The sequence below is a fragment of the Alosa pseudoharengus genome, unplaced genomic scaffold (assembly GCF_046254945.1).
Source record: "Alosa pseudoharengus isolate Yale_2024_CS ecotype anadromous, Long Island Sound unplaced genomic scaffold, YU_APseudo_1.1 YU_APseudo_1.1_scf_3, whole genome shotgun sequence".
Classification (NCBI taxonomy): Eukaryota; Metazoa; Chordata; class Actinopteri; order Clupeiformes; family Clupeidae; genus Alosa; species Alosa pseudoharengus.
Genome location: NW_027468718.1, coordinates 2,632,772 through 2,657,771, shown reverse-complemented (window position 1 = coordinate 2,657,771; position 25,000 = coordinate 2,632,772). Strand labels below are relative to the sequence as shown.

The 25,000-nt window shown below is 41.1% G+C and overlaps 2 protein-coding genes and 1 long non-coding RNA gene across 4 annotated transcripts in view; 2 read left to right on the top strand and 1 right to left on the bottom strand.

Moving 5' to 3' along the window:
• Positions 1-7,082, top strand: part of LOC143100031 (interleukin-10 receptor subunit beta-like) — a 19,902-nt gene extending 12,820 nt beyond the window's left edge. Inside the window, exons 5-7 of one of the 2 annotated variants that reach the window (XM_076262957.1) lie at positions 931-1,081; positions 3,492-3,649; positions 6,576-7,082. In XM_076262957.1, the coding sequence (XP_076119072.1) occupies positions 931-1,081; positions 3,492-3,649; positions 6,576-6,833 (567 nt within the window). In that variant the 3' untranslated portion in view covers positions 6,834-7,082. Of the gene's footprint in view, positions 1-930; positions 1,082-1,643; positions 2,497-3,491; positions 3,650-6,575 lie in introns of those variants that run through there. The other variant, XM_076262958.1, reaches the window with a different exon arrangement.
• A 568-nt stretch (positions 7,083-7,650) lies between these two features.
• Positions 7,651-25,000, top strand: part of LOC143100020 (interferon alpha/beta receptor 1b-like) — a 27,947-nt gene continuing 10,597 nt past the window's right edge. Inside the window, exons 1-2 of the mRNA XM_076262955.1 lie at positions 7,651-7,856; positions 14,486-14,615. Of these exons, the coding sequence (XP_076119070.1) occupies positions 7,787-7,856; positions 14,486-14,615 (200 nt within the window). The 5' untranslated portion in view covers positions 7,651-7,786. The remainder of the gene's footprint in view (positions 7,857-14,485; positions 14,616-25,000) is intronic.
• On the bottom strand, positions 18,170-20,555 carry LOC143100022 (uncharacterized). Its single transcript, XR_012981795.1, has 3 exons — positions 20,349-20,555; positions 19,603-19,666; positions 18,170-18,196 (listed from the first exon to the last, which is right to left on the bottom strand). It is a non-coding gene; the product is annotated as an uncharacterized LOC143100022 (long non-coding RNA).

The following is a 25,000-nucleotide window of genomic DNA, read 5'->3' as shown; positions in this document are numbered from 1 at the left end:
CGAGTTAAAATAATAAAGACACCCCTTCAGGAAAAGCGATATAGGCTATGGTTATGGTCTAGGCCTACTTCTTGCGAAGCCATTTAAAAGTATGACAGCCAAAACGGGCAGCCTGCAGGAATAAATGTTATGGCACAGACTACACAGCCATATCTACCGGTATGTATAGGTTCGCGCATGCATAAAAGTTACTTTAGTTCGTTGTGTTTGTGACTTTAAACAGTGGATGTGCTTTAGTAAAGCTTTGTGTTTCATTCAGCATTATAAACCAGTTCTTACGCTAACGTTTTGACCAGCAATGTATCTCTCTTGCCTACCTCGCCTCACCATTTCTGTTTTCGAAAGAAAGATGTATGTCCATGGCCTTCAAATCGTATCCTATAGTGTTCTAATCCTTTGTGCGTTGCGTGCGTGCTTGCGCTCTTATTCTCATTCTTTCTCCTGCGCAAACATTATGTCCTGCATGCTTACTGCGTGTAGTTCTACTGCATCAAGTTTCGTAAATAAATTAGTTTGTTTTTACAGAAATGGCCTACTGTCACACTGCATGCAGCCTATAACCAAAAGCACACATTTTGTAAATAAGCGGGTCGGATCGCGGGTCGGGTATAATTTTGTCCTAATTAATATTCGCGGTCCGAGTTGCGGTCGGGTTGATTAAAATATCGGGCGACCGCGGGCCGCTTGTGACCAAACCCGCGCAACACTGACACACACACACACACACACATACACACACACACACTCTCTCTCTCACACACACACATACACACACACACATGCACACGCACACATGCACACAGATAGATAGATAGATACAGTAGATAGATAGGTGCTTTAATGATCCCCAAGGGGAAATTTAAGACACACACACACACACACACACACACACACACTCATGGTGTGACCTCATGTCTGTCCCCGGCACAGTTGGAGAAGAGGAGTGACCAGAGTCATGTGATCTTATCGGCCACTCTGGCGGCTCATGTGAAGTACTGTGTGCAGGTGCACATCTACAGCCACGTGATCAACATGACCAGTGCCAGGAGCAAGCACAACTGCATCAACAACTCCGCTAACGGTGGGACTCCTCTTCTCTCCTCCTCTTTTCTCCTCTCCTCTCCTCTCCTCCTATTTTCTCTTCTCTTCTTCTCTCTTCTCTTCTCTCCTCCTCTCTTCTCCTCCTCTCTTCTCTTCTCTTCTCCTCTCTTCTCCCCCTATTTTCTCTTCTCCTCTCCTCTCCTCTTCTCTTCTCCTCTCCTCCTCTCTTCTCTTCTCTCCTCTCCTCCTCTCTTCTCCTCTCTTCTCTTCTCTTCTCCTCTCCTCTCTTCTCCTCCTCTCTTCTCTCCTCTCCTCCCTTCTCTCTTCTCTTCTCTTCTCTTCTCTTCTCCTCTCCTCTCTTCTCCTCCTCTCTTCTCTCCTCTCCTCCCTTCTCCTCCTCTCTTCTCTTCTCTTCTCTTCTCCTCTCCTCTCTTCTCCTCCTCTCTTCTCTTCTCTTCTCTCCTTCTCTCTTCTCCTCTCTTCTCTTTTCTTCTCTCCTTCTCTCCTCTCCTCCTCTCTTCTCTCCTCCCCTCTCCTCTCTGATCCTCATCAGTAATGGATTCAATACAAATATTCAATAATAATGTTCTCTCTCTCTCTAGATAAAGTGTCGGGTGGCAGATCGTGATGCTAATAATAACTAGATGTACCGCAGAGCGGTACAAAATATGACCGCCGCCCAGTCCAGCACATTTTTTCCACAAAAAGAAATCACGCTGAAAGGCCTATATGATTCTAACTGTCTCACTAAATTGCATTATCCACACTCAATTCTCACTGGTATCTGCTAGACAACAAGTACCAAAACATGATTAGTTTATAGATTTCACATGTAAAATTCATTTTATACAACCCCACCTCCATCTTGCCTGTTCATAATTCTGAGAAATTCTTGATTGTTTGTGTTATGTTTATGTTATGTGTGTGGGTGTGTGTGTGTGTGAGTGTGTGTGTGTGTGTGTGTGTGTGCGTGCTTGTGTGTGTGCCTGTGCATGCAAGCGTACATATGTCTACTTTGTGAGTATGTGTCATACGTATGATTACTGTGAATGTATGTGTGTGTGTGTGTGTGTGTCTGTTTGTGCACATGTGTGCACATGAAATGGGTTAACATGACCCCTGGAGGCAAACATACGGAAAAAAATGGTCATCCTAGGCCCTACAGTTCTCAAGATATTCACAGAGAACTGTGTCTGCCCTACCCTCCTTTCGGGGGGTCCAGTCCAGCGGGGGGGCTACAGATCAAAACGAAAAATGACGGTTCCATGCTACCCATGTGGGGGTACATGCCCACCAAGTGTTGTGTACCCCGGTCATTCAGTGTCCCGGGAATCCTTGTTGGTGTATGTCACTAAATGTACACATACATTATTTTATTGTAAGGCCCCCCATGAACGAAAGTACACAAAACTTGGCATGCATTCGGAGGGTGTCATAATGATCCTACACTTTTAATTTCGTGCAGTTTTGACCTTGTCAGCCAGAGATATTGTGATGAAAACACGTAATTTTTTGCTTTTTAATTTTTAACTAGGTGGCGCTATACATGAAATAAGTGGTAATGGGATGGGTTGACATGCCCCCTTAAGACCAACATACATAAAAAAGGTGGACCTCCTAGGCCCTACAGTTCTCGAGATATTCACAGAAAACTGTCTCCGGCCACCTACAGGCCAGTTGGTGTATAGTAACATAAATTAATTCATTGTGTGGCCCCCCATGAACGGAATTCCACAAAACTTGGCGTGCATACAGAGGGTGTCATAATGATCCTACACTTCCAATTTCGTGCAGTTTTGACTGTAACAATAGGAATTGTTGTCCCACGGGCCTGTTAAAGTGTGACACCTGAGACAGGGCAAGAGGTGAATGCACTGATTGTATACGTGTCCCAGAAAACTAATAAAAGTATTGCCCCGTTGGGCAGAATTAACATATTCTGTAGCCCGAGTGAGTAAGAAGGAGCAGAATATAACATTGACTATGTTAGGTCACAGATACCTTCAATTACAACACCTCATTTTTACTTTTTTGTGTTTAACTAGGTGGCGCTATACATGAAATGAGTGGTTATGGAATGGGTTGACATGGCCCCTTGAGATCAACATACAAAAATGGTCCTCCTAAACCCTACGGTTCTCGAGATATTCACAGAAAACTGTGTCTGCCCTACCCTCCTTTCGGGAGGTCCAGTCCAGCGGGGGGGCGATGGTTCCATGCTATCCATGTGGGGTTACATGCCCACCAAGTTTCGTGTACCCCGGTCTTTCAGTGTCCCGGGAATCATTGACGGAAATTTGGGCATGCGAAAAAGAAAAAAAAAAAAATCTGACTAAACCTATATGACCGCCGCTTCGCTGCGCGGCGGTCATAATAATGTTATCTCTCTCTAGATATAGTGTCGGGTGGCAGATCGTGATGCTAATAATAATAATGTTCTCTCTCTCTAGATATAGTGTCGGGGTGGCAGATCATGTTGGTGATGCTGGGGAGTTTTGTTGTGGTGGGGGCGGGAACGCTGCTTGTCTTTGCTGTTGGCTGGTACTCCTGTCGGGGCATACACTACCTCCATCCCAAAGCCAAGCTACCAGATCACTTTTTCATACCGGTGAGTGTGTGTGTGTGTGTGTGTGTGTGTGTGCGTGTGTACACTATCTCCACCCCAAAGCCAAGTCTCAATCTACATTCCCAAAACTTTTGCCAAACTCTGCGAAACTCACATCAACTCACATCACAAGGCAGTGAAAATGAAAGCACTACTGAGCAGTCATTAGACACTACATCAACAAATGGAAAACAGCTCATATAGCTTCTATAGAAATGTTTATTGTTTACAATACAGTAAATGCATTTTGCATCTAAACGATTTCATAACTCAGTGGATTCAACATTTACTGTAAATCCAGTAAACATAAAGTATTGAGAATGTGGGTTTGTGTTTACAGTTTTGAGAAAAGGGTGGAAGGTTTCAAAAAATGTATTTTAGCAATTGAAAATTAAAAAAAAAACTGTGAATGTCTCACTGATAGTTTCTGTCCATTGTTGATATGAACCTGTACTGCTCTGAACTAGCTTATTGCGTCACATCATTTGAAACAAGTGTGGTCAATTTTGAGTGGTTGTGTTTACAGTTTTTGCCTATTGATTACACGCTTTTTGCAGAATTTGGCTCATTATGTCAAAACTCAAATTAGACATAGCACTTGGAGATAAACAACTTGCATCTATGCCAAAATGAAACACTGCAATCAAAACTCAACAATCCTTTCTAAAAGTGTAATTCAACACAACCATACACACATGCACCATTTTAATTACTCTTTCAAATCAACAGCAAGTAGTGTTTCGCAATAAGTGTGTTGCAGAATTGGAAACAATGTGTATAAGTATATATACTCTTTTGATCCCGTGAGGGAAATTTGGTCTCTGCATTTATCCCAATCCATAAATTAGTGAAACACACTCATCACACAGTGTACACACAGTGAAGTGAAGCACACACTAATCCTGGCGCAGTGAGCTGCCTGCAACAACAGCGGCGCTCGGGGAGCAGTAAGGGGTTAGGTGTCTTGCTCAAGGGCACTTCAGCCGTGCCTACTGGTCGGGGTTCAAACCGGCAACCCTCCGGTTGTCAAAGTCCGAAGCGCTAACCAGTAGGCCACGGCTGCCCCTAAATAACGACAACAATAACGATGAGAATGGTCAGAGTAATGATGTCATCACAACAATAACAACGACCTAAACAGTAGGCCACGGCTGCCCTGTGCAAAGCAGAACATGCGTTTAAGCTATGGTTACACAGTGTCTATGCTTCAAGAAGTTTAGGTATTGGGGCTTTGGTCTTTAGTGTGTAATGGGCAAAAACTGTAACATATACGGCATCTGTGCTCTATTTGTGTTTACCTTTTGCCACTTGTGGTTACCATTATTCATCACAAGTGCATCACAATGCAAAATGTGTTTTATTGCATGAGAATGTGTTTAGAGTTTTGCAAAAAGAGTCTGTGAGTCTATGAGATCTGTGTTTTTTTACATGTGAACTTTTTAAGGTTTTGCCAAAAGGGGGATCGACTCAAGAAATGTGGTCAGGCAACTGAGAATGTGGTCCAGAGTTTAGTGTAAAAGCACTTGTGAAAATGTGAAAAACAGAGACACCCCTGGTAAAGTGTGGTATGACACACAACCCTGCCTGGCCCTGGTGCTAACCTCACTAGATATCTGGGCAGAAAGATGGGGGTGGTGCTGAACAAATGAAAAAGATTTTAGACCAATAGTGGCAAAATATTGGGCAATTTGTTTGCAACCCGCCAGCGGACCGCCAGAGAACCGATGAGCAAAATGCCAGCGGACCGCCAGCTATGCCCCCAATGGACCAACAGCTATGCCCCCAATGGACCCACAGCTATGCCCCCAATGGACCGCCAGCTATGCCCCCAATGGACCAACAGCTATGCCCCCAATGGACCGCCAGCTATGCCCCCAATGGACCGCCAGTGGTCCCCCAGCCTCTTGCTATGTGGGACATAACTCCACACATAGTTCCTATATGAAGATTATAGAATACATAACTCCACACATAGTTCCTATATGAAGATTATAGAATACATAACTCCACATAGCACCTGTACTATAGAGTATATTTGACATAACTCCTCATAGCACCTTTATGTGATAAAGATTATAGAATACATAACTCCACATAGTTCCTATATGTGATATAGAGTATATTCTACATAAACTCCACATAGCACCTATATGCACTATGGAGTATAGAATACATAACTCCACATAGCACCTATATGTACTATAGAGTATATTCTACATAACTCAACATAGCACCTACTGTATATGCACTACAGAGTATATTCTACATAACTCCACATAGCTCCTTTATGTACTATAGAGTATATTCTACATAACTCCTCATAGCACCTTTACTGATTGCTTTGCTTGGTGATGAGCAAAAGAATTGCAGAACAGCCAGAATACTGACCAACCCCAGCTAAACAAACACCATGGTAACAGAGTCCACAGTTCACTGACGGCTCTCTCTCTCTCTCTTATTCTCTCTCTCTTATTCTCTCTATCTCTCTTTTCCTCTCTCTCTCTCTCTTATTCTCTCTCTATTTTCCTCTTATTTTCTCTCTCTCTCTCACTATCTCTCTCTCTTATTCTCTCTTTCTCTCTCTCTCTCTCTTTTCCTCTCTTCCTCTGACAGTATTATCAGCAACAAAGGAAATTTAAACATCAAGCCCCTCCCCCCCCCATCTATCTCACCCTGCCTTTCCCAGGCCAATAATGGGATTTGTGTGTTTACTTGGTGATGTCTGTTTATTCAGCTGGTGTTGCTTAGCCTTGGAGTGTGTGACATTGTCACATTGTCATTTATCCATGTGCCGGTTTAAAATACAAGCACGAAGTACACAGATACACAATTGTATTACAACCAAAGACCAGGCACACATTCAACTTTGTGTATGTTAATATTTGTGTATTGTCTTTACCCCCCCCCCCCCCCCCCGCCCCGCCCTCAGTCGCTGCTGCCCCCCCTCTCTCAGATGGACCAGTTCAAAGGGCAGCCAGTGGAGCTCTGCCACCCCCTCAGCATCGTCTTGGAGACGCCACAGACCCCTCTGCTGGACGGAGGCCTGCACTGCACCCACCCACTACTGGAGGAGGAGCAGCCAGAGAGGCAGGGAGAGGAGGGGGAGACGGGGGGAGGGGGTGGTGGGGGGGACAGGGCCCTTTACTCTCTGGGAGAGATGGAGATGGAGCCCTGTTTACCATTGTAAACATGAGTTGTTTATATGAAAGAATGAAGGATATTTATACTGATGCATTCCTTCCCTTTATACTTTACTATCTGCGTGTGTGTGTGTGTGTGTGTGTGTGTGTGTGTGTGTGTGTGTGTGGAGGTGGGCAGGGTTTGCTCATCCACTGTTTGTGAACATTTTTAATACAGTTTACAAGTTTTACACACTTTTTTATTTGCTATGAGAACTGAAAAATGTTTATCTAAAAAATAAAACATTTTTGTACAATTCTAGAGTCTGACTACATATTTGAAAATGTGATAGAACATAGTTCAGAGGCTATAGGCCTTCTCTGAATTGGTCAGCTGGTTTTCAAACATTCAAACGCAGCAAGCACGTCTACACATCTGAAAGACCATTTTCAAATGAAGAGCACGCACCATAGACAGTAAAAGAAAAGCACGCACTCGACAGATGAATTACACACCCTTTCGTCCATTTATTTCCCCTTCTATGTTTATTCGCCTATGTGCATCATTTTTAGTTGCCTAAATGTTTTTGTAGCCTAGTTGTGTAGTCTTCAGTTTGCGCAACTTGCATGTTTATCGACTCTAAATGACCCGGATGGATAAAAAAACAAAGTAGTGTTATCACACATCTGAGCCTTTACTGTCTATGATCTGAGCCCGTAGGCAATTACAAACTCCGGTATGTGGTATCAGCCATGTGATGTGACACAGACTGCACCAGAGAATTTACGGGAAATTACTTTTGACTGCAGGCAGAGCAGGCTACCCATACCAGAGCCCTGCCCTATCTGCGTAGAAACTGCGCAGGCGCAGATGGAAAGCGCCACCCCACGACAACAAGCAAGATAACTTGGCTTGGCTTGTCCAGCCAGCGGCTTTCTCGCACGCACACGAGCTCAGAAAAGCAATGGGAAGTGATAAACATGATATGATCTGAAATCTCATTCTCAATTAGTTTCCTACATGTTGAGGATGAAGGCGGTTATCCTGTTGGAATATGTGGTCTTTCTGCTGTTGACATGGTCGTACAGTGGTAAGAAAGATTGCTTCCTTCCCTTGTGCCTGCTAACATTAGTGAGTCACTGTCGTTTGCTAAAGTTAAATCTTTCTGATAACTTGCACACAAAGACGTTTTTTTTATGTCTGCAGTACTTCAACTGAATGTCAAATGTTAGATCAATGTATCAAATTACTACAGGGAAATGTAACGTAGGTGTGTCGTTGTTGTTGCGCCATTGCAAATTGGCCTAAGCTACGTTAGTATCTGTTGTTAAAATGCTAACTTTAGCTAGCAAATGTCATCTCTACCAAAACAAACAAACCTACGTTATATGTAACGTCACTTCTATGTAGCATCACTTGATAGCTAGGAATCAGCCAATTTACTTTGTGTCAGCGAATGATCCCGTTGTTTGAATGTACAGTACACTGGTCCAGAACAACATATTACTGCAACTGCACCTGCCCTTTTTAAGCTAAATTTACTAGCGAAATCATGGCGATTCACATACGGATTTTTAATGTAGGCCTGTCACTCAAAACACCAGGATGAACAGCTCTCCTGTCGGTGATCTAAACCAGAGGTTCCCAAACTTTTCCAGACAAGGCCCCCCAAACACCACTAGGTTCTGGCCAAGGCCCCCCAAATACCACTAGGTTCTGGCCAAGGCCCCCCAAATACCACTAGGTTCTGGCCAAGGACCCCCTTGATGTGTTATTAATTAAACCCATCGACAATACTACGGCAAATGTAAAAATACATTATATAGCTAATTCTAATTGTGTTGCTAGGTTAACACCACATTACCATGTAATCATTGTGGGGAGCCCTGCCTAATGCCTATGTGTGGCTAGGTTACCACCAAATTACCATGTAATCATTGTGTTGCTAGGTTACCACCACATTACCATGTAATCATTGTGGGTAGGCCTGCCTATGTGTGGCTAAATTACCACCAAATTACCATGTAATCATTGTGTTGCTAGGTTACCACCACATTACCATGTGATCAGTGTGGGTAGCCCTGCCTAATGCCTTTGTGTGGCTAAGTTACCACCACATTACCATGTAATCAGTGTGGGTAGCCCTGCCTAATCTCTTTGTGTGGCTAAGTTACCACCACATTACCATGTAATCAGTGTGGGTAGCCCTGCCTAATGCCTTTGTGTGGCTAAGTTACCACCACATTACCATGTAATCATTGTGGGTAGCCCTGCATAATGCCTATGTGTGGCTAAGTTGCCACCACATTACCATGTAATCATGTAAACAGTATTCAGACCAGAACACCTGCCAGGTGTTCCTCTCCATTTTGTCGTTAGCTGTGCAGGTTAAGAGAGGGTTGGACGTGGATCTTTGACCCATATGGATGTGCTCATTTAACCACCATAAAGCATCATAAACAGCGATGTGGTCGTGATAGTGAGTTATAAACGGAACACGAACACGTTATCTGAGTATCGAGCTGAACACCTGCTGATGTGAGAGAGCTGGAAAATGAGCCAGGTTAGGATCACACACACACACACACACACACACACACACACACACACGATGATGTCAGTCATCACAACAATAACAACGACCTAAACAAAGGGCCCAGTCATAAATTGTTGAATCGTCGAAATGAGATGAATTGAATGATGATCGTCGAAATTGGATGAATTTAACGATGATCGTCGAAATTGGATGAATTGAACGATGATCGTCGAATTGAACGATGATCGTCGAAATGAGATGAATTGAACGATGATCGTCGAAATGAGATAAATTGAACGATGATCGTCGAAATGAGATGAATTGAACGATGATCGTCGAAATGAGATGAATTGAACGATGTAGGACATAGAATGGGCCTAGTCCATATAGAAAAAAGCTTAAACAATTTGGATCTTGCCACCGTCTTTATTAATTTTGATTGATTTGTTTATTTAAGTGTCAAACACCATAGTGCCCAGCCCTCATGGGCTTATTAGACACTGCATCTAATCAGAACTTTAGTGTGTTTGGAATTCTCCACCGTCTTTATTAAAGTGCATCTAATCAGAACTTAATGTGTTTGGAACTCTCCACCGTCTTTATTAAAGTGCATCTAATCAGAACTTAGTGTGTGCAATCTGCACCATAGGACTGCCTTAAGCAGACTATCTCCTATGCCCCGAAATGAAAAACCAGACCAGGCTATTTTAGATCTATTTTAGACGGGCCCTTATTTATTCAAACCTGTAGCCGCTATTTGGGACTCAGTTTTAACCGGCAAAATGGAATAGAATCTACTGAAGTGAACGGTGCAACGCACACGGCAAGTGGAACGTCAGGGCGGCCGGCGCCGTCGCTCGACCCCTTTCTATTTTTCAGGGCGATTTTGATACGTCATATAAAAAAAAAAAGCTGTCTGGTCAGTGTCTGAATTGATGGGTGATCGTGTCTGGTCAGTGTCTGAATTGATGGGTGATCGTGTCTGGTCAGTGTCTGAATTGATGGGTGATCGTGTCTGGTCAGTGTCTGAATCGATGGGTGATCGTGTCTGGTCAGTGTCTGAATCGATGGGTGATCGTGTCGCCAGCAGTGTGTGTAGTAAAGCGATTACAGAATTCCACCGTCGCATTTGACTTTCACACCGCCGACCGAGTGTGCTGGGCTTTACCGTGTGTGTGTGTGTGTGTGTGTGTGTGCGTGTGCGTGTGCGTGTTTGTGTGTTTGTGTGTGTGTGTGTGTGTGTGTGCCTGTGCAATGTAATAACTTGCTTCTCTTTTTTTATATTTCATAAAGGATGGATGAAGGATGTCACGTGTGTACGTGTGTGTGTGTGTGTTTAATGTTTGATGTTTGGAGGTTTCTGTTTCCTGCTTTTGTCCTAAAGCGTCTGCACCTGATTGTCTTCTTCCATCTAGCAAAACACCAGAAACCACCGAACACTTTTCACTAAAATCCCTTTCTCTTCTACACACACACACATCTAAAATCCCTTTCTCTTCTACACACACACACATCTAAAATCCCTTTCTCTTCTACACACACACACATCTAAAATCCCTTTCTCTTCTACACACACACACATCTTTCATCTGCCCAGCCTCCCTGAGGGGGGTTTTGAATGCAAAACGTGTGGAATTTCCCTGAACACACACACGTGCACACACACACACATGCACGCACGCACACATACGCAGGCACACACATGTGCACACACACACACACATGTGCACACACACACACGTGCACGCACACACACTCACATGCACGCCCACACACTCACATGCACGCACACACACACACCTGACATCCTTCATCCATCCTTCATGGAAGATAAAAAAAGAGAAGCAAGTTTTTCACTTCCTCAACAGTTCTATGTTTGTCCAACAGGAAGTGTACTGGTTGGGGGGGGATGGTGTGAGGATTGAAGTCTTGCAATCTGCTATGTGTGCATGGCGTATTACGTAGGCTAACACATGTGTTGTTCTCTGTCGAAACAGACTGCCACCTGAAAACCATGTTTTTGTTGGGGTCAAAGTTCAAATGAGGTGGACGTCACGTGGGGAATAATAAGTAAAAGCAGCCACACTCAGAGACTTCAAAGATATGCCAAAACAAACAAACAAACAAATAAATAATTAAATACGAGGCTCTGATATATGATGTAGCTAATAAAGGTGGAGTTAAAAGTCCAATAAATATTTTTTATAAATATACAATAAATATATTACGGTGGCGCATTGCATTCACACCACAAAAAAAAATCAGGTTATCTCATAATTATGAGATAATTATCTCATAATTATGAGATAACCTGATTTTTTTTTGTGGTGTGAATGCAATCTGCCACCGTAATATATTTAGATAATTATCTCATAATTATGACATGTCTCATAATTACAAGATAATTATCTTGTACGAGATAATTATGATTTATGACACATTTCCAATTCTGCCCCCACTTGTGTGTGGCAATGACATGGTCTAGCTAGCTAGGCCTACATTAGAGAAGATAGACCTAACAGCTGCCCAAGAGAAAGCTGATGTTCCTTTCAAACCTTTACTTGGGATTAACTGTAAAACTATGCAGACCAACAGAGTACACCTCAGTTATTTCCTTCGATGTTTTGTTTAAGAGCAATCATGTAGACTAGCATTTCAAATTACAGAATAGAAACTAATGTGTTAGCTTATGGCTAATGTATATGAGAAATCCCATAGCGGTTAGCATAATCAATAAACAATAGGCGTGCGTGTGACAACGTGGATGGAGGTAGCCCTATGCGTAGTAGTACCTCCACCTACTGGTTAGGACTGTAACGTGCAACATTGTATTGCCTTTGGGCAAAGAGTAGCTTATATAAGCTTCTATACTCTTTGCTTTGGGGTTGTTGGTGATTTGACAGGCTTATTTTTCATGCCACTTAAGACATGTTAATCTCTCAAAGTACGAAAGTCATTCAAAGCAGGAAATCAGTTGGAAATATGTGCTTGCTTTTACTGAAAGATCACGTATTTTATAAATATTCACTAAATATTTCTGATAAATATTCAATAATTATGTGTTTCTCTCAAAGTGGAAGTGGGGTAATTGGTCCAAATGAGAAGGCAGCCCGAGACAGACAGGGACCTCCGTAAACATGTAAACAAAACAACAGACCTCATTAAACATGTAAACAAAACAACAGACCTCATTAAACAAGTAAACAAAACAACAGACCTCATTAAACATGTAAACAAAACAACAGACCTCCGTAAACATGTAAACAAAACAAAAAGTGATCTTCAACCGGGGGTCCGCTAAATCCCATTCAGTCTCAATAAAGCAATGGTAGCTAACGGTTCAGTGTCTCGCTCAGGCAAGGGGTCCTTGGGCTGAAAAAGGTTGAAGACCCCTGGGCTAGCTCATTGTCACTACGGTTTCCCAGGCTATATTCCTTTTTTTTTTTTAAGTATATTTTTTGGGCTTTTTAATGCCTTTAATGATAGGACAGTGGAGAATGACAGGAAGTCAGTGGGAGAGAGAGTTGGGGTGGGATCGAACCCGGGAATCGAACCCGGAATCGAACCCGGGTCGCCGGCGTACGGTTCAGGTGCCCCAGCCAGTTGCGCCATGGCTGGGGCCAACCAGGCTATATTTCTGTGTTGCTATTCATGGTGTTATTAACCACCATTTTCCATAGACTAATTACACTCTTCATGCGTTTCTGTTGCATTTTTAGGCAATCCATGAAATGTGTGATGTTCAACACAAAATACTCTAAACCAAATACATTGTCATTTCATCTCTTATCTGTATAAACTCGCCGGGTATCAAGAAATACAAAGGTTCACACTGGCTGTTAAAAGCTTCTCATTTATTAGTTAAAACGTACAACTCTGTGTACCGTTTATTAGTTAAAAAGTACAACTCTGTATACCGTTTATTAGTTAAAATGAACAACTCCGTATACCGTTTATTAGTTAAAACGTACAACTCTATACCGTTTATTCACCATCATTCAATCTCGTTCAGACTCCTTGTGAACTTCTTAGGTTCTTGTGGAGAAACCGGACTGCACCACTATGGGTAAATAGAGGGGTGTGTGGGTGATTAGTGGAGTGAACCATTTTGGCAGGGGTGTTTGAACACTAGCATGGGAATTTAATCTGCATAAAGCTGTTTTTGGTGGGACAAAATGTGTGTTTTATGTTTGCTTGTTAGATTTATAATTTGGTAATAACTGTGAATTTGAAGTTGGATGCTGCTCCAAGTTGCTGCACAATAAATTGTTAAATAAAACGCAATAGCACTTAAAGAGATGCTCTCAGGGTCCCCTGCGGCTGAGTTAATTAACTAACTATGCATGTGGAGGCCCCAGCCGTGGCGCGACTGGCTGGGGCACCTGCACCGTACGCCGGCAACCCGGGTTCGATTCCCGGCCCGTGGTCCTTTCCGGATCCCACCCCGACTCTCTCTCTCCCATTCACTTCCTGTCATTCTCCACTGTCCTGTAAATTAAAGGCATAAAAGGCCAAAAAATATACTTGTTGAGTCATAATAATAATAGCGGCTTATTGTTACGTGGTAGCAAATAATGTTAACTATCAAAGAAATAGACGTAATGTAGGAATGCATACAGATATTGCAACAGGTAATGGTGTAGGCCTATCTGACGAAGACCTGAGTGGTTGAAATGTTGTAGGCTCACTTAAATTATTATTTGTTATTAAATCACAGTGGGAGCAAAGAAGACACTTTTTCCCCCCTTTGCAACTGTCAAAGATATCCCATAAATACGGGAAGGCCTAGGGTGGCCTGCATCAGATGGCCTAAAGATTAGGCCCTTCTGCATAGCATTCACTGATTTGCATGCAGTAATTTGTATGTGGTGGCAGGGTGGTGGGTGAAGAACCGTGACTGTGTGTATCTATGTATTTAATGTCTGTGAGGCTTGTATGGTATGTGAAAACAAATTTCCTATGTAAGGACAAATAAACTAACTAACTAACTAATTTGAATATTGACCTTGATCTAGCCTACTTTGCATGTATCGAAGTCATAATTTTGGTATCAAGACAACACTAGTGTGTGTGTGTGTGTGTGTGTGTGTGTGTGTGTGTGTGTGTGTGAAGCTTTGGATACTGATGTAAATACTGGTGTCTGTGTTCTCATACATGTTGTTTCTTTCTGTGTGTGTGTGTAGTTTTGGGAGCTGTGGAGCCTCCTGCGCATGTGACTGTGGAGGCGCTGAACACACACTATGTGCTGGTGTGGGACTGGAGTGGAGAACGTGCCGGAAACCAGAACGTGACATTTACTGCTGAGTGGCTAGCGTAAGAACATACACACACACACACACATACAGTACACACACACACATACAGTACACACACACACATTCAGTACACACACATATACACACACACACACACATACAGTACACACACACACACTTTATATACTTTATTTGATTCCACTTTACAAGTGAAGTTACATTAGGAATCAAATCTTCTGAATAATCCAGTAAGTTAAAGCAGTTAAGCAATAAATGGAGATAATGTCCGGTGTGTTTGCAATGCCAGAGAAGGTGTTTGCAGGTGAATTAAAGCATTCAGAGTGGACAGTGGTGTGTTTATAGGTCTGCTCTTCCTCTGTGCGTGGGATCTGAGCAGCTATGAGGAACACAAATGCACACACACACACACACACACACTAGGGATGTTAACCAGTAGCCGTTTAACTGGTGGTTGACCGAATCAACGTTGACCGGTTAAAATTTTCTGCCGCCGGTTAAAAAAAAAAAAAAAAAAAAATATATATATATATATATATATATATATATTTTTTTTTTAAAGCTTCCGAATGCCAGCCAGCGTCTGTTATTACACTGCGCACACACGTGTTATTGGTGTTGTATTGTATGGGGCGATATGATCACTCAATATCTAAAAATGATATATGTGAGCATGAGCCGTCCCACGGTGGAATTTATTAAGCGCAACCACAGCATTCACGTCTCTGTCTCATAACTATGAAAACAAACATGCTTTATTAGCAGCACATTTATAAAACATCCTGTTCAGAGTCAATATAGTAAATATAGAAAGACTCATAACATAAGCTACCCTTAAATAAGGGGTGGCACGGTTCATGGAAAAAAATCTGAATCCGAACCAGGTTTTTTCCCTTTCACGTGAAAGTGGAGGTGTGGAGTGCTGCGGATTACGTGTAGAAATGGCAAGTGGGAGAGATAAAGAAGGCAGCCCAGAGTTAGAAGATGTACCAGCGTCACATAAGTCTGGTGTGTGCGAACATTTTGGATTTATAAAACGGTAGATAGAACTGAGACTGTGGGCAAGCATTGTGCAACACGTAGACTAATAATTATGCTAGTACAGGCCCGGAGTGGCTAATCGGGATCTTCGGGAGGATGGGCCGGTTTGAATATCGTGGGCTTAAATGTATTGTGTCTGAAGTTCATTTGCTGCGACCTCGCGGCAATTCAGAAGCTTAGACTGTGCGATCTCAGCCCCTTACTTGCAGTTTCCCAAATGTTAACAAAGTAGCCCTCACAAAACCTGTTTGAAAATCGCAACCAAGTCTATATTTGCAATAATTAAGGGGAGTAGGAGGCTATATGAGCGACCCCTCCTCCAATGGCACGGCTCTGACAAACTCATGTGTGCAGGGGAGACGTGTAGGCTAATAATAATTAATTTTACTTTAAATGTCTCATCTCATCGTTTTTTCATTAATTTTGCAGTGGTCTGTAGTATTGATGAATGCCCTGTGAGCCGGTTTTGGTGAAAAAAATGCTGTCCTGCGTCTGTTTCATGCTTTTCTAGTTTGGTGGGGAAGGTGGGCGGGGAGGAACGACTGGATTTCGCCTCTAGTCATGAATATTAATGACATGCTAATGAATTCACCTCTGATTGGCTAACAGTACTGTGACGCTTCCTCCAGTGCGTCCTCATCCGATTCTGCATGTGCTATGCTCCATATTCAACTTTACAGTGCTAAAACCTGGCTAAAACTGGAGTCAAAACTGTTGCACAAAATGTCTTCGGAGATACAACTTCATGTGTTTGATCCTATTCGAGAAGAAAGAAGAACCGCTTTGTGATCGTTTGTCGGTGAACGTTGGTTTAATAGAATGGTAACAATTGCCTGTCAGCTTAAAATTTCTCCTAAAAGAGGTAACGTTAGCAGCTAAACGTTTGTGACAATCGTCATCTTGCTTTCAAGTAATAAACAGTTGGAAACGTTTTAAAATAAAGACCTATTTCTTTACACAGTCAAAAGTCTTCCTAGTAGATATTTTACTTCACAACACAGGTAAGCACCCTAAATGATGTTCAGCCACTGACCTAGCCTGCTAATGCTATCGGAATAGATAGTTATGGTTTGAATTCCATGATACTATCATTGTAAGACCTTGGTCATAGCCCAATATATATATAGATCTAAATGCAAACACACCTACCTAGCTATATTTTGCTGGAATTGTACGAGAATGCCTACAGAAGCAGAGAATGTGTGCTGCAAGACTTCTCCGGTAGAGAACTATGGCTTTGATAGCCTGACATTGGCAGAGGTTAGCCTACTCAAGTTGTTTTCTGTCACGTATGACAGAAAAAGTAGCCTACTATAGGAATCTTATAGTATTTTGGGACTAAATATTACAGTAATCTTATAGGAATACTATAGTATTTGGACATACTATGGGTACTATAAGACTACTATAGAAAAACTATAGCGGTTACAGGATATTATAGAGTTATTAGTAGTACTTCTACAGTATGTCCCAATTATTCCTATAATAATTATTCCTATAAGATTACTATAATATTTTGTCCCAAATACTATAAGATTCCTATACTACTTTTTCGTAAGGGGATTGCTCATGTGGTTAGAAAAATGTTGTCTGTATGACCCTGTACCCAGGATTAGAACCAGTCTGCTTTAGCATAATGTACTCCCTTCAAAATGCACTAAACATTCGACTATGGCCCTCTGTGAGACAGAAGATATGAAAGGTAAGATAAACCTTTAGCTTAAAAGGGACAAAAACTGATGAAACTCCTAAAACAAATATACAAAACAGGTCAATTTTCAATAAATAACTTTATTATATTTACATACAGCAGTGGTACTCAAAAGTGTGGTCCGCAAGCTCTCAAGTGTTCCACAAGTAGATGTGGTAAAATATAATAGAGGAGTTGTTTGCAATATTGAACCAACTTGTATGTAAATCCAAACAGTTCTGCAACACTGATGTAACCTTTGCCAGTTTAAATCATATGAATCCTCTGACACCATAAGCAAGGTGCAAAGACAATAAGCAAGGTGGTTCAGTGAGAAGGCCTATTGTGTAATATACTGTTGAAGTAGGTCTACTGTTTTTTTTTTTTGCTAGGTGGTCCGTGAAACACTGACAAATAGTAATATTGCAGTCTATTAAATAATACAAACACAAAACAAGAACATCCAAACTATGCACAGAATTAACAATGTCTTCTTTTTGCCAGACGATGCAGACATCTGGCCTACAGATCCTTTGTAAGATGGTGCTGGGATTATTTAGGGAAAAAGGTCTGAGTTGTTGTTTCGGCTTGTATTGTCCTGGGGATCCGAAGGGACAACACACAAAACACATTCGTTGGCTGTGATGATTCTATTACATTGCTCTTTGATTGTGCTGGGCCATAGGTGTTATTGTGCTGGGCCATAGGTGTTATTGTGGAGATGTCGCTTTCATCCTCCTCCTCCTCCTCTTGATCAACCCGAGGTCTTCTAGCTGGCCTTGGATGAAGAGGCTTGATGGCAGTAGAGGTAGCAGGCCCCCATGCCCATGGTGTACCCGAAGTGTTTGTATCAATACTCATACTTTTCATGAAGTATTCTGTTTGGGTACCTAATGTAAATAAATGTGTATTACTGTCAAGTTACAAGATACTAATAGTACACAGGACATTCACTATCTCACACAAAACTGTACTGGCACAATGGAAACAAACATATTTTAGTGACTGTGGTAAGGTGTATGATGTACTAAGTAGCACACCCCCAAGAAGACATTCGGTAATATCAATTCTATCTGTTATGCAATTCATGGGTTTCATCAGGTCCATTTACACAGGTGTATTAATCAAGCACCATGCAGTCTGCATTCATAATCGAGGTGCTTGATTTTATACACCTGTGGAAAGTGACCTGAAGATAGAGCTTAGATCGGGCCCAAAAAATCAAGCCCGACCCTACCCGAGCCCGTGCACATTGTGCCCGAGCCCGACCCGGCCCGACACATTAACTGTAATTATGAGCCCGAGCCCGATTTAAACCCGACATTTTTTAAATACGTGGGCCATTATAACTGACGTTCTCAACTACAATTCCGAGCTGTTTGAGCTACAGAAATCCGTTTAGAATTATATTAATGAATAATGCAATAATGAAGAATGTAGGCTAAACTAGGCCTATGTTTGTTTATTCAGAATGGAATGGATCAATGCAAATGAATCCGAATGAAGAAACAAGCCACTTACAACGTAAAAGTAGCCTATGTCCCTGCAGCGAAACTCAAGGCATTTCTCTGTGAGGGCTTGCCTCGCTCTCAGGTGTATGCTTGGAGAAGTGACAAAAGAGGACATTGAAGGCTGGCTATCATTATTTCTGCCATGGCAAGCCTGCTTCATGTTCATCAAAGTCTTTTTGCTGTCATAGGTGAACATCGTGCGCACTTAATGCACGCAACAAAGCATACCTGACAAATGCATAGCCTACCTCCGACTTTTCTCCAAACTTGCTCGAAGTTTCTCCTGTTTTCATTTTTTTCTTTACATCTTCAAGCTTCACGTTGCACTTAAACTACACAATACAGAACAGCAGGCCCGGTGTGATGCGTGCGAGTAGAGAAGCTGCGCATGATACGTGTTGCGCAGATGACATTACAAATGACATTTTGTAACTCTGAGCCTAACTTGTATAACTTTGTATACACTTGTTACTTAGGCCTACTTTGTTAAATATATAATATTTCTGAGTCTGACTATGGCATAGCTTTAGCTCCCTACCCAAGTAGGCTAATGATTTAAAAAAAAAAAATGCTTGATCAAGGACCCGGCCCGAGGATAGTGGCTGGAAAAATCGGCCCGACCCGGCCCGCGGGTCGGGTCGGGTCGGGTCAAGTTCGGGCTCGGGCAGAGAATCTAAACTCTACCTGAAGAAACCCATGAATTGACTTTCCCAAACATTGACGAGCACATAAGAACCTGTATTAGCCTACTAGAAAAAGACTTCTAGAAACTAACTATCACAAACCTTTCCTTAACGTGATGACCTAATGTAGGCTAGAAAGCTGTGTAGCCTGACATGAGGATGTGCTCTGGAAGACATACAAAACACTAAGTAAACAGCAAGTAATCAAACAAAACATCATTGCAGGCCTACAGTACAAAGGTCAATGTAATAATGGCAAGACGACATAAATTAGACTGAAGTGTAAATACCTGAGCTCTATAGTGATAGCAACTTATCCTAGTGCACGGGTATTGTGTTTTTGATTTTCCCTGTTTAGACTAGAACAATACCCGTACTTAGTTGAGCATAAGATATTGTTGCTAATATTATTATTTGTGGTTTAACGCTTAGGTTAGAAGATTATAGGTTCAACAAGCTAAATCTCTGGGTAGTGTGGTCAGTTTCTTATGAGTGTAGCTACACCAGGCACGTAACTGAAGCATTCCGTTCGCGTTATGTACTGCAACAATTAGCTTCCAATAGGCCTAATCAATGGAAGTAGCTACACCTGGTGTGTTAGTGGCCTGTAGGCTACGTTCGGGAAAATAGACCATTCCTCTAATGGATTTTACCAGAGCCCTTCCTATTAGACATTCTCTGATTTTACACGTCGGGAACAGAACACTTCAGTTACGTGCCTGGTGTAGCTTCCTGTAATATAGGCTAGCCTAAGCCTAGCTTGTACCCTTTTCATGCATGCTAACGTGAAGAATATGAACATGCTATTTTGTAACAGACGTTAGGTGGAAAAGTTTGTTTGTACTTACAGCCTGTGAGCCTGGTGGTCGATCGTCATGACGGTACAGAGCCAGGTTTTCAGAACATCGATGCAAAACCACTTTCTAACTGTAGGCAGTGAGTGTGGTCGAAATGATTGGAACACAGAACTAATGTTGCACTACTTCGGTGGTGGTGTTCCAACGATAAATCCGAACCATTTCTTCCTCAACTCTTGTTTCTAAGGCAAGACATGCAACATTGATGTGTTATTGGCACAAATAACACTGGCACGATTTTTTTCCGCCATGTTAGCAACTTGCTGTTAGCTCCTAGCTGCAGAGAGGCAATCCCCTAGCCGCAAAATCTTCCAGTCTTCCTGTAGGCGGTCACAAGCCAAGGTGGGCGAGGCCATGAATAATCAGTTTCCCTTCCTTGTCATTGGGAAGGGCTCTTTCTGATTTGCTTGTTTTTCCGTGTATTTTCTTTCATTGGCTAATGCGGGCAATGGGGGTAGAAGATCATTTTCACGTGCAGCATGCATATGCAACTTGGAGTGAGCTATAGTATTTCGAAAGTAACAAGTATTAAACGGTTTCTCAGTGAATGAGACCTTTAAAGTAGCCTATTAACCCTAGGTGGATTCTAATTTTACTCTAAAGTATTAACCCTAGGTGGATTCTCTGTTTGTGACTTTGTAACGTGAGCTTTTTATAGCCCGAGCTCGGTGCCGCGTTGCATGGAAGGTCGACGTTGTGCGTAATGTGTGCCTGTGCGTGGGTGCGCAGGGAAAGCAATTATTTTTCTCCCCAAAACAAAACCCTTATTCCTCCACAAGTAGTGGACAATGATTGGGGAAAATGTATAATACAAAGGGCACAAACTAACATTGTGTGACGGGAGCCTAACCATTCTAAAATGGGGGGATAACTTGTTTCACGGGCAGAGAAAGACGCACGACAGGACACGGGTATCATAAATGGCAGTTATAGAATTTTCGGTGACCGACTTTAACCGGTTAATGAGGCTCAGTGGCCGGTTAAGATTTTTTTTAAATTTCGCCATCCGTAACACACACACACACACAGACACCTCAGACATTTCCACAACATTCCCACTTTGTTGGTAGCGTAGGACCCCTGGCAGGGCCTCAGGGTAGGACATCAGGGTAGGACATCAGGGTAGGGCACATTTGGGCATCAGGGTAGGACATCAGGGTAGGGCACATTTGGGCATCAGGGTAGGGCACATTTGGGCATATTTGGGCATCAGGGTAGGACACATTTGGGCATCAGGGTAGGGCATCAGGGTAGGGCACATTTGGGCATCAGGGTAGGGCACATTTGGGCATCAGGGTAGGACATCAGGGTAGGGCACATTTGGACATCAGGGTAGGACATCAGGGTAGGGCACATTTGGACATCAGGGTAGGGCACATTTGGGCGTAGGACCCAGGGTAGGGCATCAGGGTAGGACACATTTGGGCGTAGGACCCAGGGTAGGGCATCAGGGTAGGACACATCCTTTCTCTCTCATGAAAACATATCCCAACATTGTTACACTTTATCAATACACTGTGAATTATGATGGTGTATATTCATGTAGAAATAAGAGTTACACTTATAATTAAGTGATCATTAAAAGATAATATGATCATATAAGACAATAATAATAATAATAATAATAATGATAATAATAATAATAATAATGATAATAATGATAATAATAATAACTAGAAATGCAATTCCAAGGAATTACCAGTGCATGAAAATGCTAAAATTGTGATGTAAAATATCATGTATAGTTAAAACGGATAATACAGAGATGGTTACTACGGTGATGCTAGGATAGACATGGTGGTTGCATAGCTTAATAAAAGTTGATAGTTTAAAAGTAGACTGTTTAAAAGTTGAATGTAGATAGTTTAAAAGTTGTTGATAGACAGTAGATAGTTTAAAAGTTGTTGATAGACAGCTAGTTTAATAGATAGTTTAATGGTAGTTTATGCTTAAGAAATGCTAACTATGCTAACCATGTTACTTAGCTAACTTAGCTAATCATTTTTAGTAGTTTTGCTAAAAATGCTAACTAGCATGCTAACATGTTAGCAAGCTAACTATGCTAACCATGTGACTTAGCTAACTTAGCTAATCATTTTTAATAATTTTGCTAAAAATGTTAACTAGCATGCTAACATGTTAGCATGCTAACTTGCTAGCATGCTAACTATGTTAACCATATGACTTAGCTAATCATTTTTAGCAGTTTTGTTAAAAATGTTAACTAGCATGTTAACATGCTAGCATGCTAACTACGCTAACCATGTGACTTAGCTAACTTAGCTAATCATTTTTAGTAATTTTGCTAAAAATGCTAACTAGCATGCTAACATGCTAGCATGCTAACTTGCTAGCATGCTAACTATGCTAACCATGCTAACTAGCTACAGTGGGTAGGAGTCATAGTTGATGACAAGTAACAGTTACAATGGCTAAACAGTTAAAAAGTTCAGTAGTTTAAAGGGTTAAATTGTTTAACAGTGAAATATTGTAGTGAGGACTTTTATTTTGAAACAGTTTTTGGCAGAGGAAGCAGTTTAACAGGATGTGTAGTCTTAATAGGGCCAGTTTGTATGCTTAAAGCCTGAGACTGGCAGTTGAGATCCAGGTGGCCTGAACACCTGCCATAGGATTCTAATTGCTTAATGGCCGTATTATGATGTCATAATCGGCAATGTTAAGTCTATGGGGATTTTTAAAAAGTTTTTCTTTAATAGTTTAAAAAGTATAAAAGTTTCAAAGTTGAAAAGAGATAGCAACCCGATCTGTTTGAAGACCTACGTTACAAAGTTTGAATGAAGTTTCTAAGTTAAACTGTTCAAGAGAAATTGCGTCTAGAAAAAGTGGTAAGCGGAATAATAATAATAACTAGAAATGCAATTCCAAGGAATTACCAGTGCATGAAAATGCTAAAGTTGTGATGTAAAATATCATGTATAGTTAAAACAGATAATAAAGAGATGGTTACTACGGTGATGCTAGGATAGACATGGTGGTTGCATAGCTTAATAAAAGTTGATAGTTTAAAAGTAGACTGTTTAAAAGTTGAATGTAGATAGTTTAAAAGTTGTTGATAGACAGTAGATAGTTTAAAAGTTGTTGATAGACAGCTAGTTTAATAGATAGTTTAATGATAGTTTAAAAGTAGACCGTTTAAAAGTTGAAGGTAAATAGTTTAAAAGTTGTTGACAGACTGGAAGTTGAATGAATGTTGATATTCAAATAGTTTAATGGCTGTGCATAGGTAGATATTTGACGATAACTGAAAGTTGGAATGGCTCTAATGTTCGCTAGCAGTTATGCTAAGATTTTTAACTATGCTAACCATGCTACTTAGCTAATGTTTTATAGCAGTGCTAGCAATGCTAACCTGCTAACCATGTTACTTAGCTAACGTTTTCTAGCAGTTTAATGAATGTTGATATTCAAATAGTTTAATGGCTGTGCATAGGTAGATATTTGACGATAACTGAAAGTTTGAACGGCTCTAATGTTTGCTAGTAGTTATGCTAAGATTTTTAATTCTTTTAACCATGCTACTTAGCTAATGTTTTATAGCAGTGTTAGCATGCTAACCATGTTACTTAGCTAACTTAACTAACATTTTCTAGCAGTTTTACTAAACATGCTAACTATGCTAACAATGTTAGCATGCTAACTATGTTAACCATGTTACTTAGCTAACTTAGCTAATAATTTTAGCAGTTATGCTAACTATGCTAACTAACATGCTAACTATGCTAACCATGTTACTTAGGTAACCTAGCTAATCATTTTAACAGTTTTGCTAAAAATGCTAACTAGCATGCTAACTACGCTAACCATGTTACTTAGCTAACTTAGCTAATCATTTTTAGCAGTTTTGCTAAAAATGCTAACTAGCATGTTAACATGCTAGCATGCTAACTATGCTAACCATGTGACTTAGCTAACTTAGCTAATCATTTTTAGTAATTTTGCTTAAAATGCTAACTAGCATGCTAACTTGCTAGCATGCTAACTATGTTAACCATGTGACTTAGCTAATCATTTTTAGCAGTTTTGTTAAAAATGCTAACTAGCATGCTAACTACGCTAACCATGTGACTTAGCTAACTTAGCTAATCATTTTTAGTAATTTTGCTAAAAATGCTAACTAGCATGTTAGCATGCTAACTTGCTAGCATGCTAACTATGTTAACCATGTGACTTAGCTAATCATTTTTAGTAGTTTTGCTAAAAATGCTAACTAGCATGCTAACATGCTAGCATGCTAACTTGCTAGCATGCTAACTATGTTAACCATGTGACTTAGCTAATCATTTTTAGCAGTTTTGCTAAAAATGCTAACTAGCATGCTAACATGCTAGCATGCTAACTATGTTAACCATGTGACTTAGCTAACTTAGCTAATCATTTTTAGTAATTTTGCTAAAAATGCTAACTAGCATGCTAACATGCTAGCATGCTAACTATGCTAACCATGCTAACTAGCTACAGTGGATAGGAGTCATAGTTGATGACAAGTAACAGTTACAATGGCTAAACAGTTAAAAAGTTCAGTAGTTTAAAGGGTTAAATTGTTTAACAGTGAAATATTGTAGTGAGGACTTTTATTTTGAAACAGTTTTTGGCAGAGGAAGCAGTTGAACAGGATGTGTAGT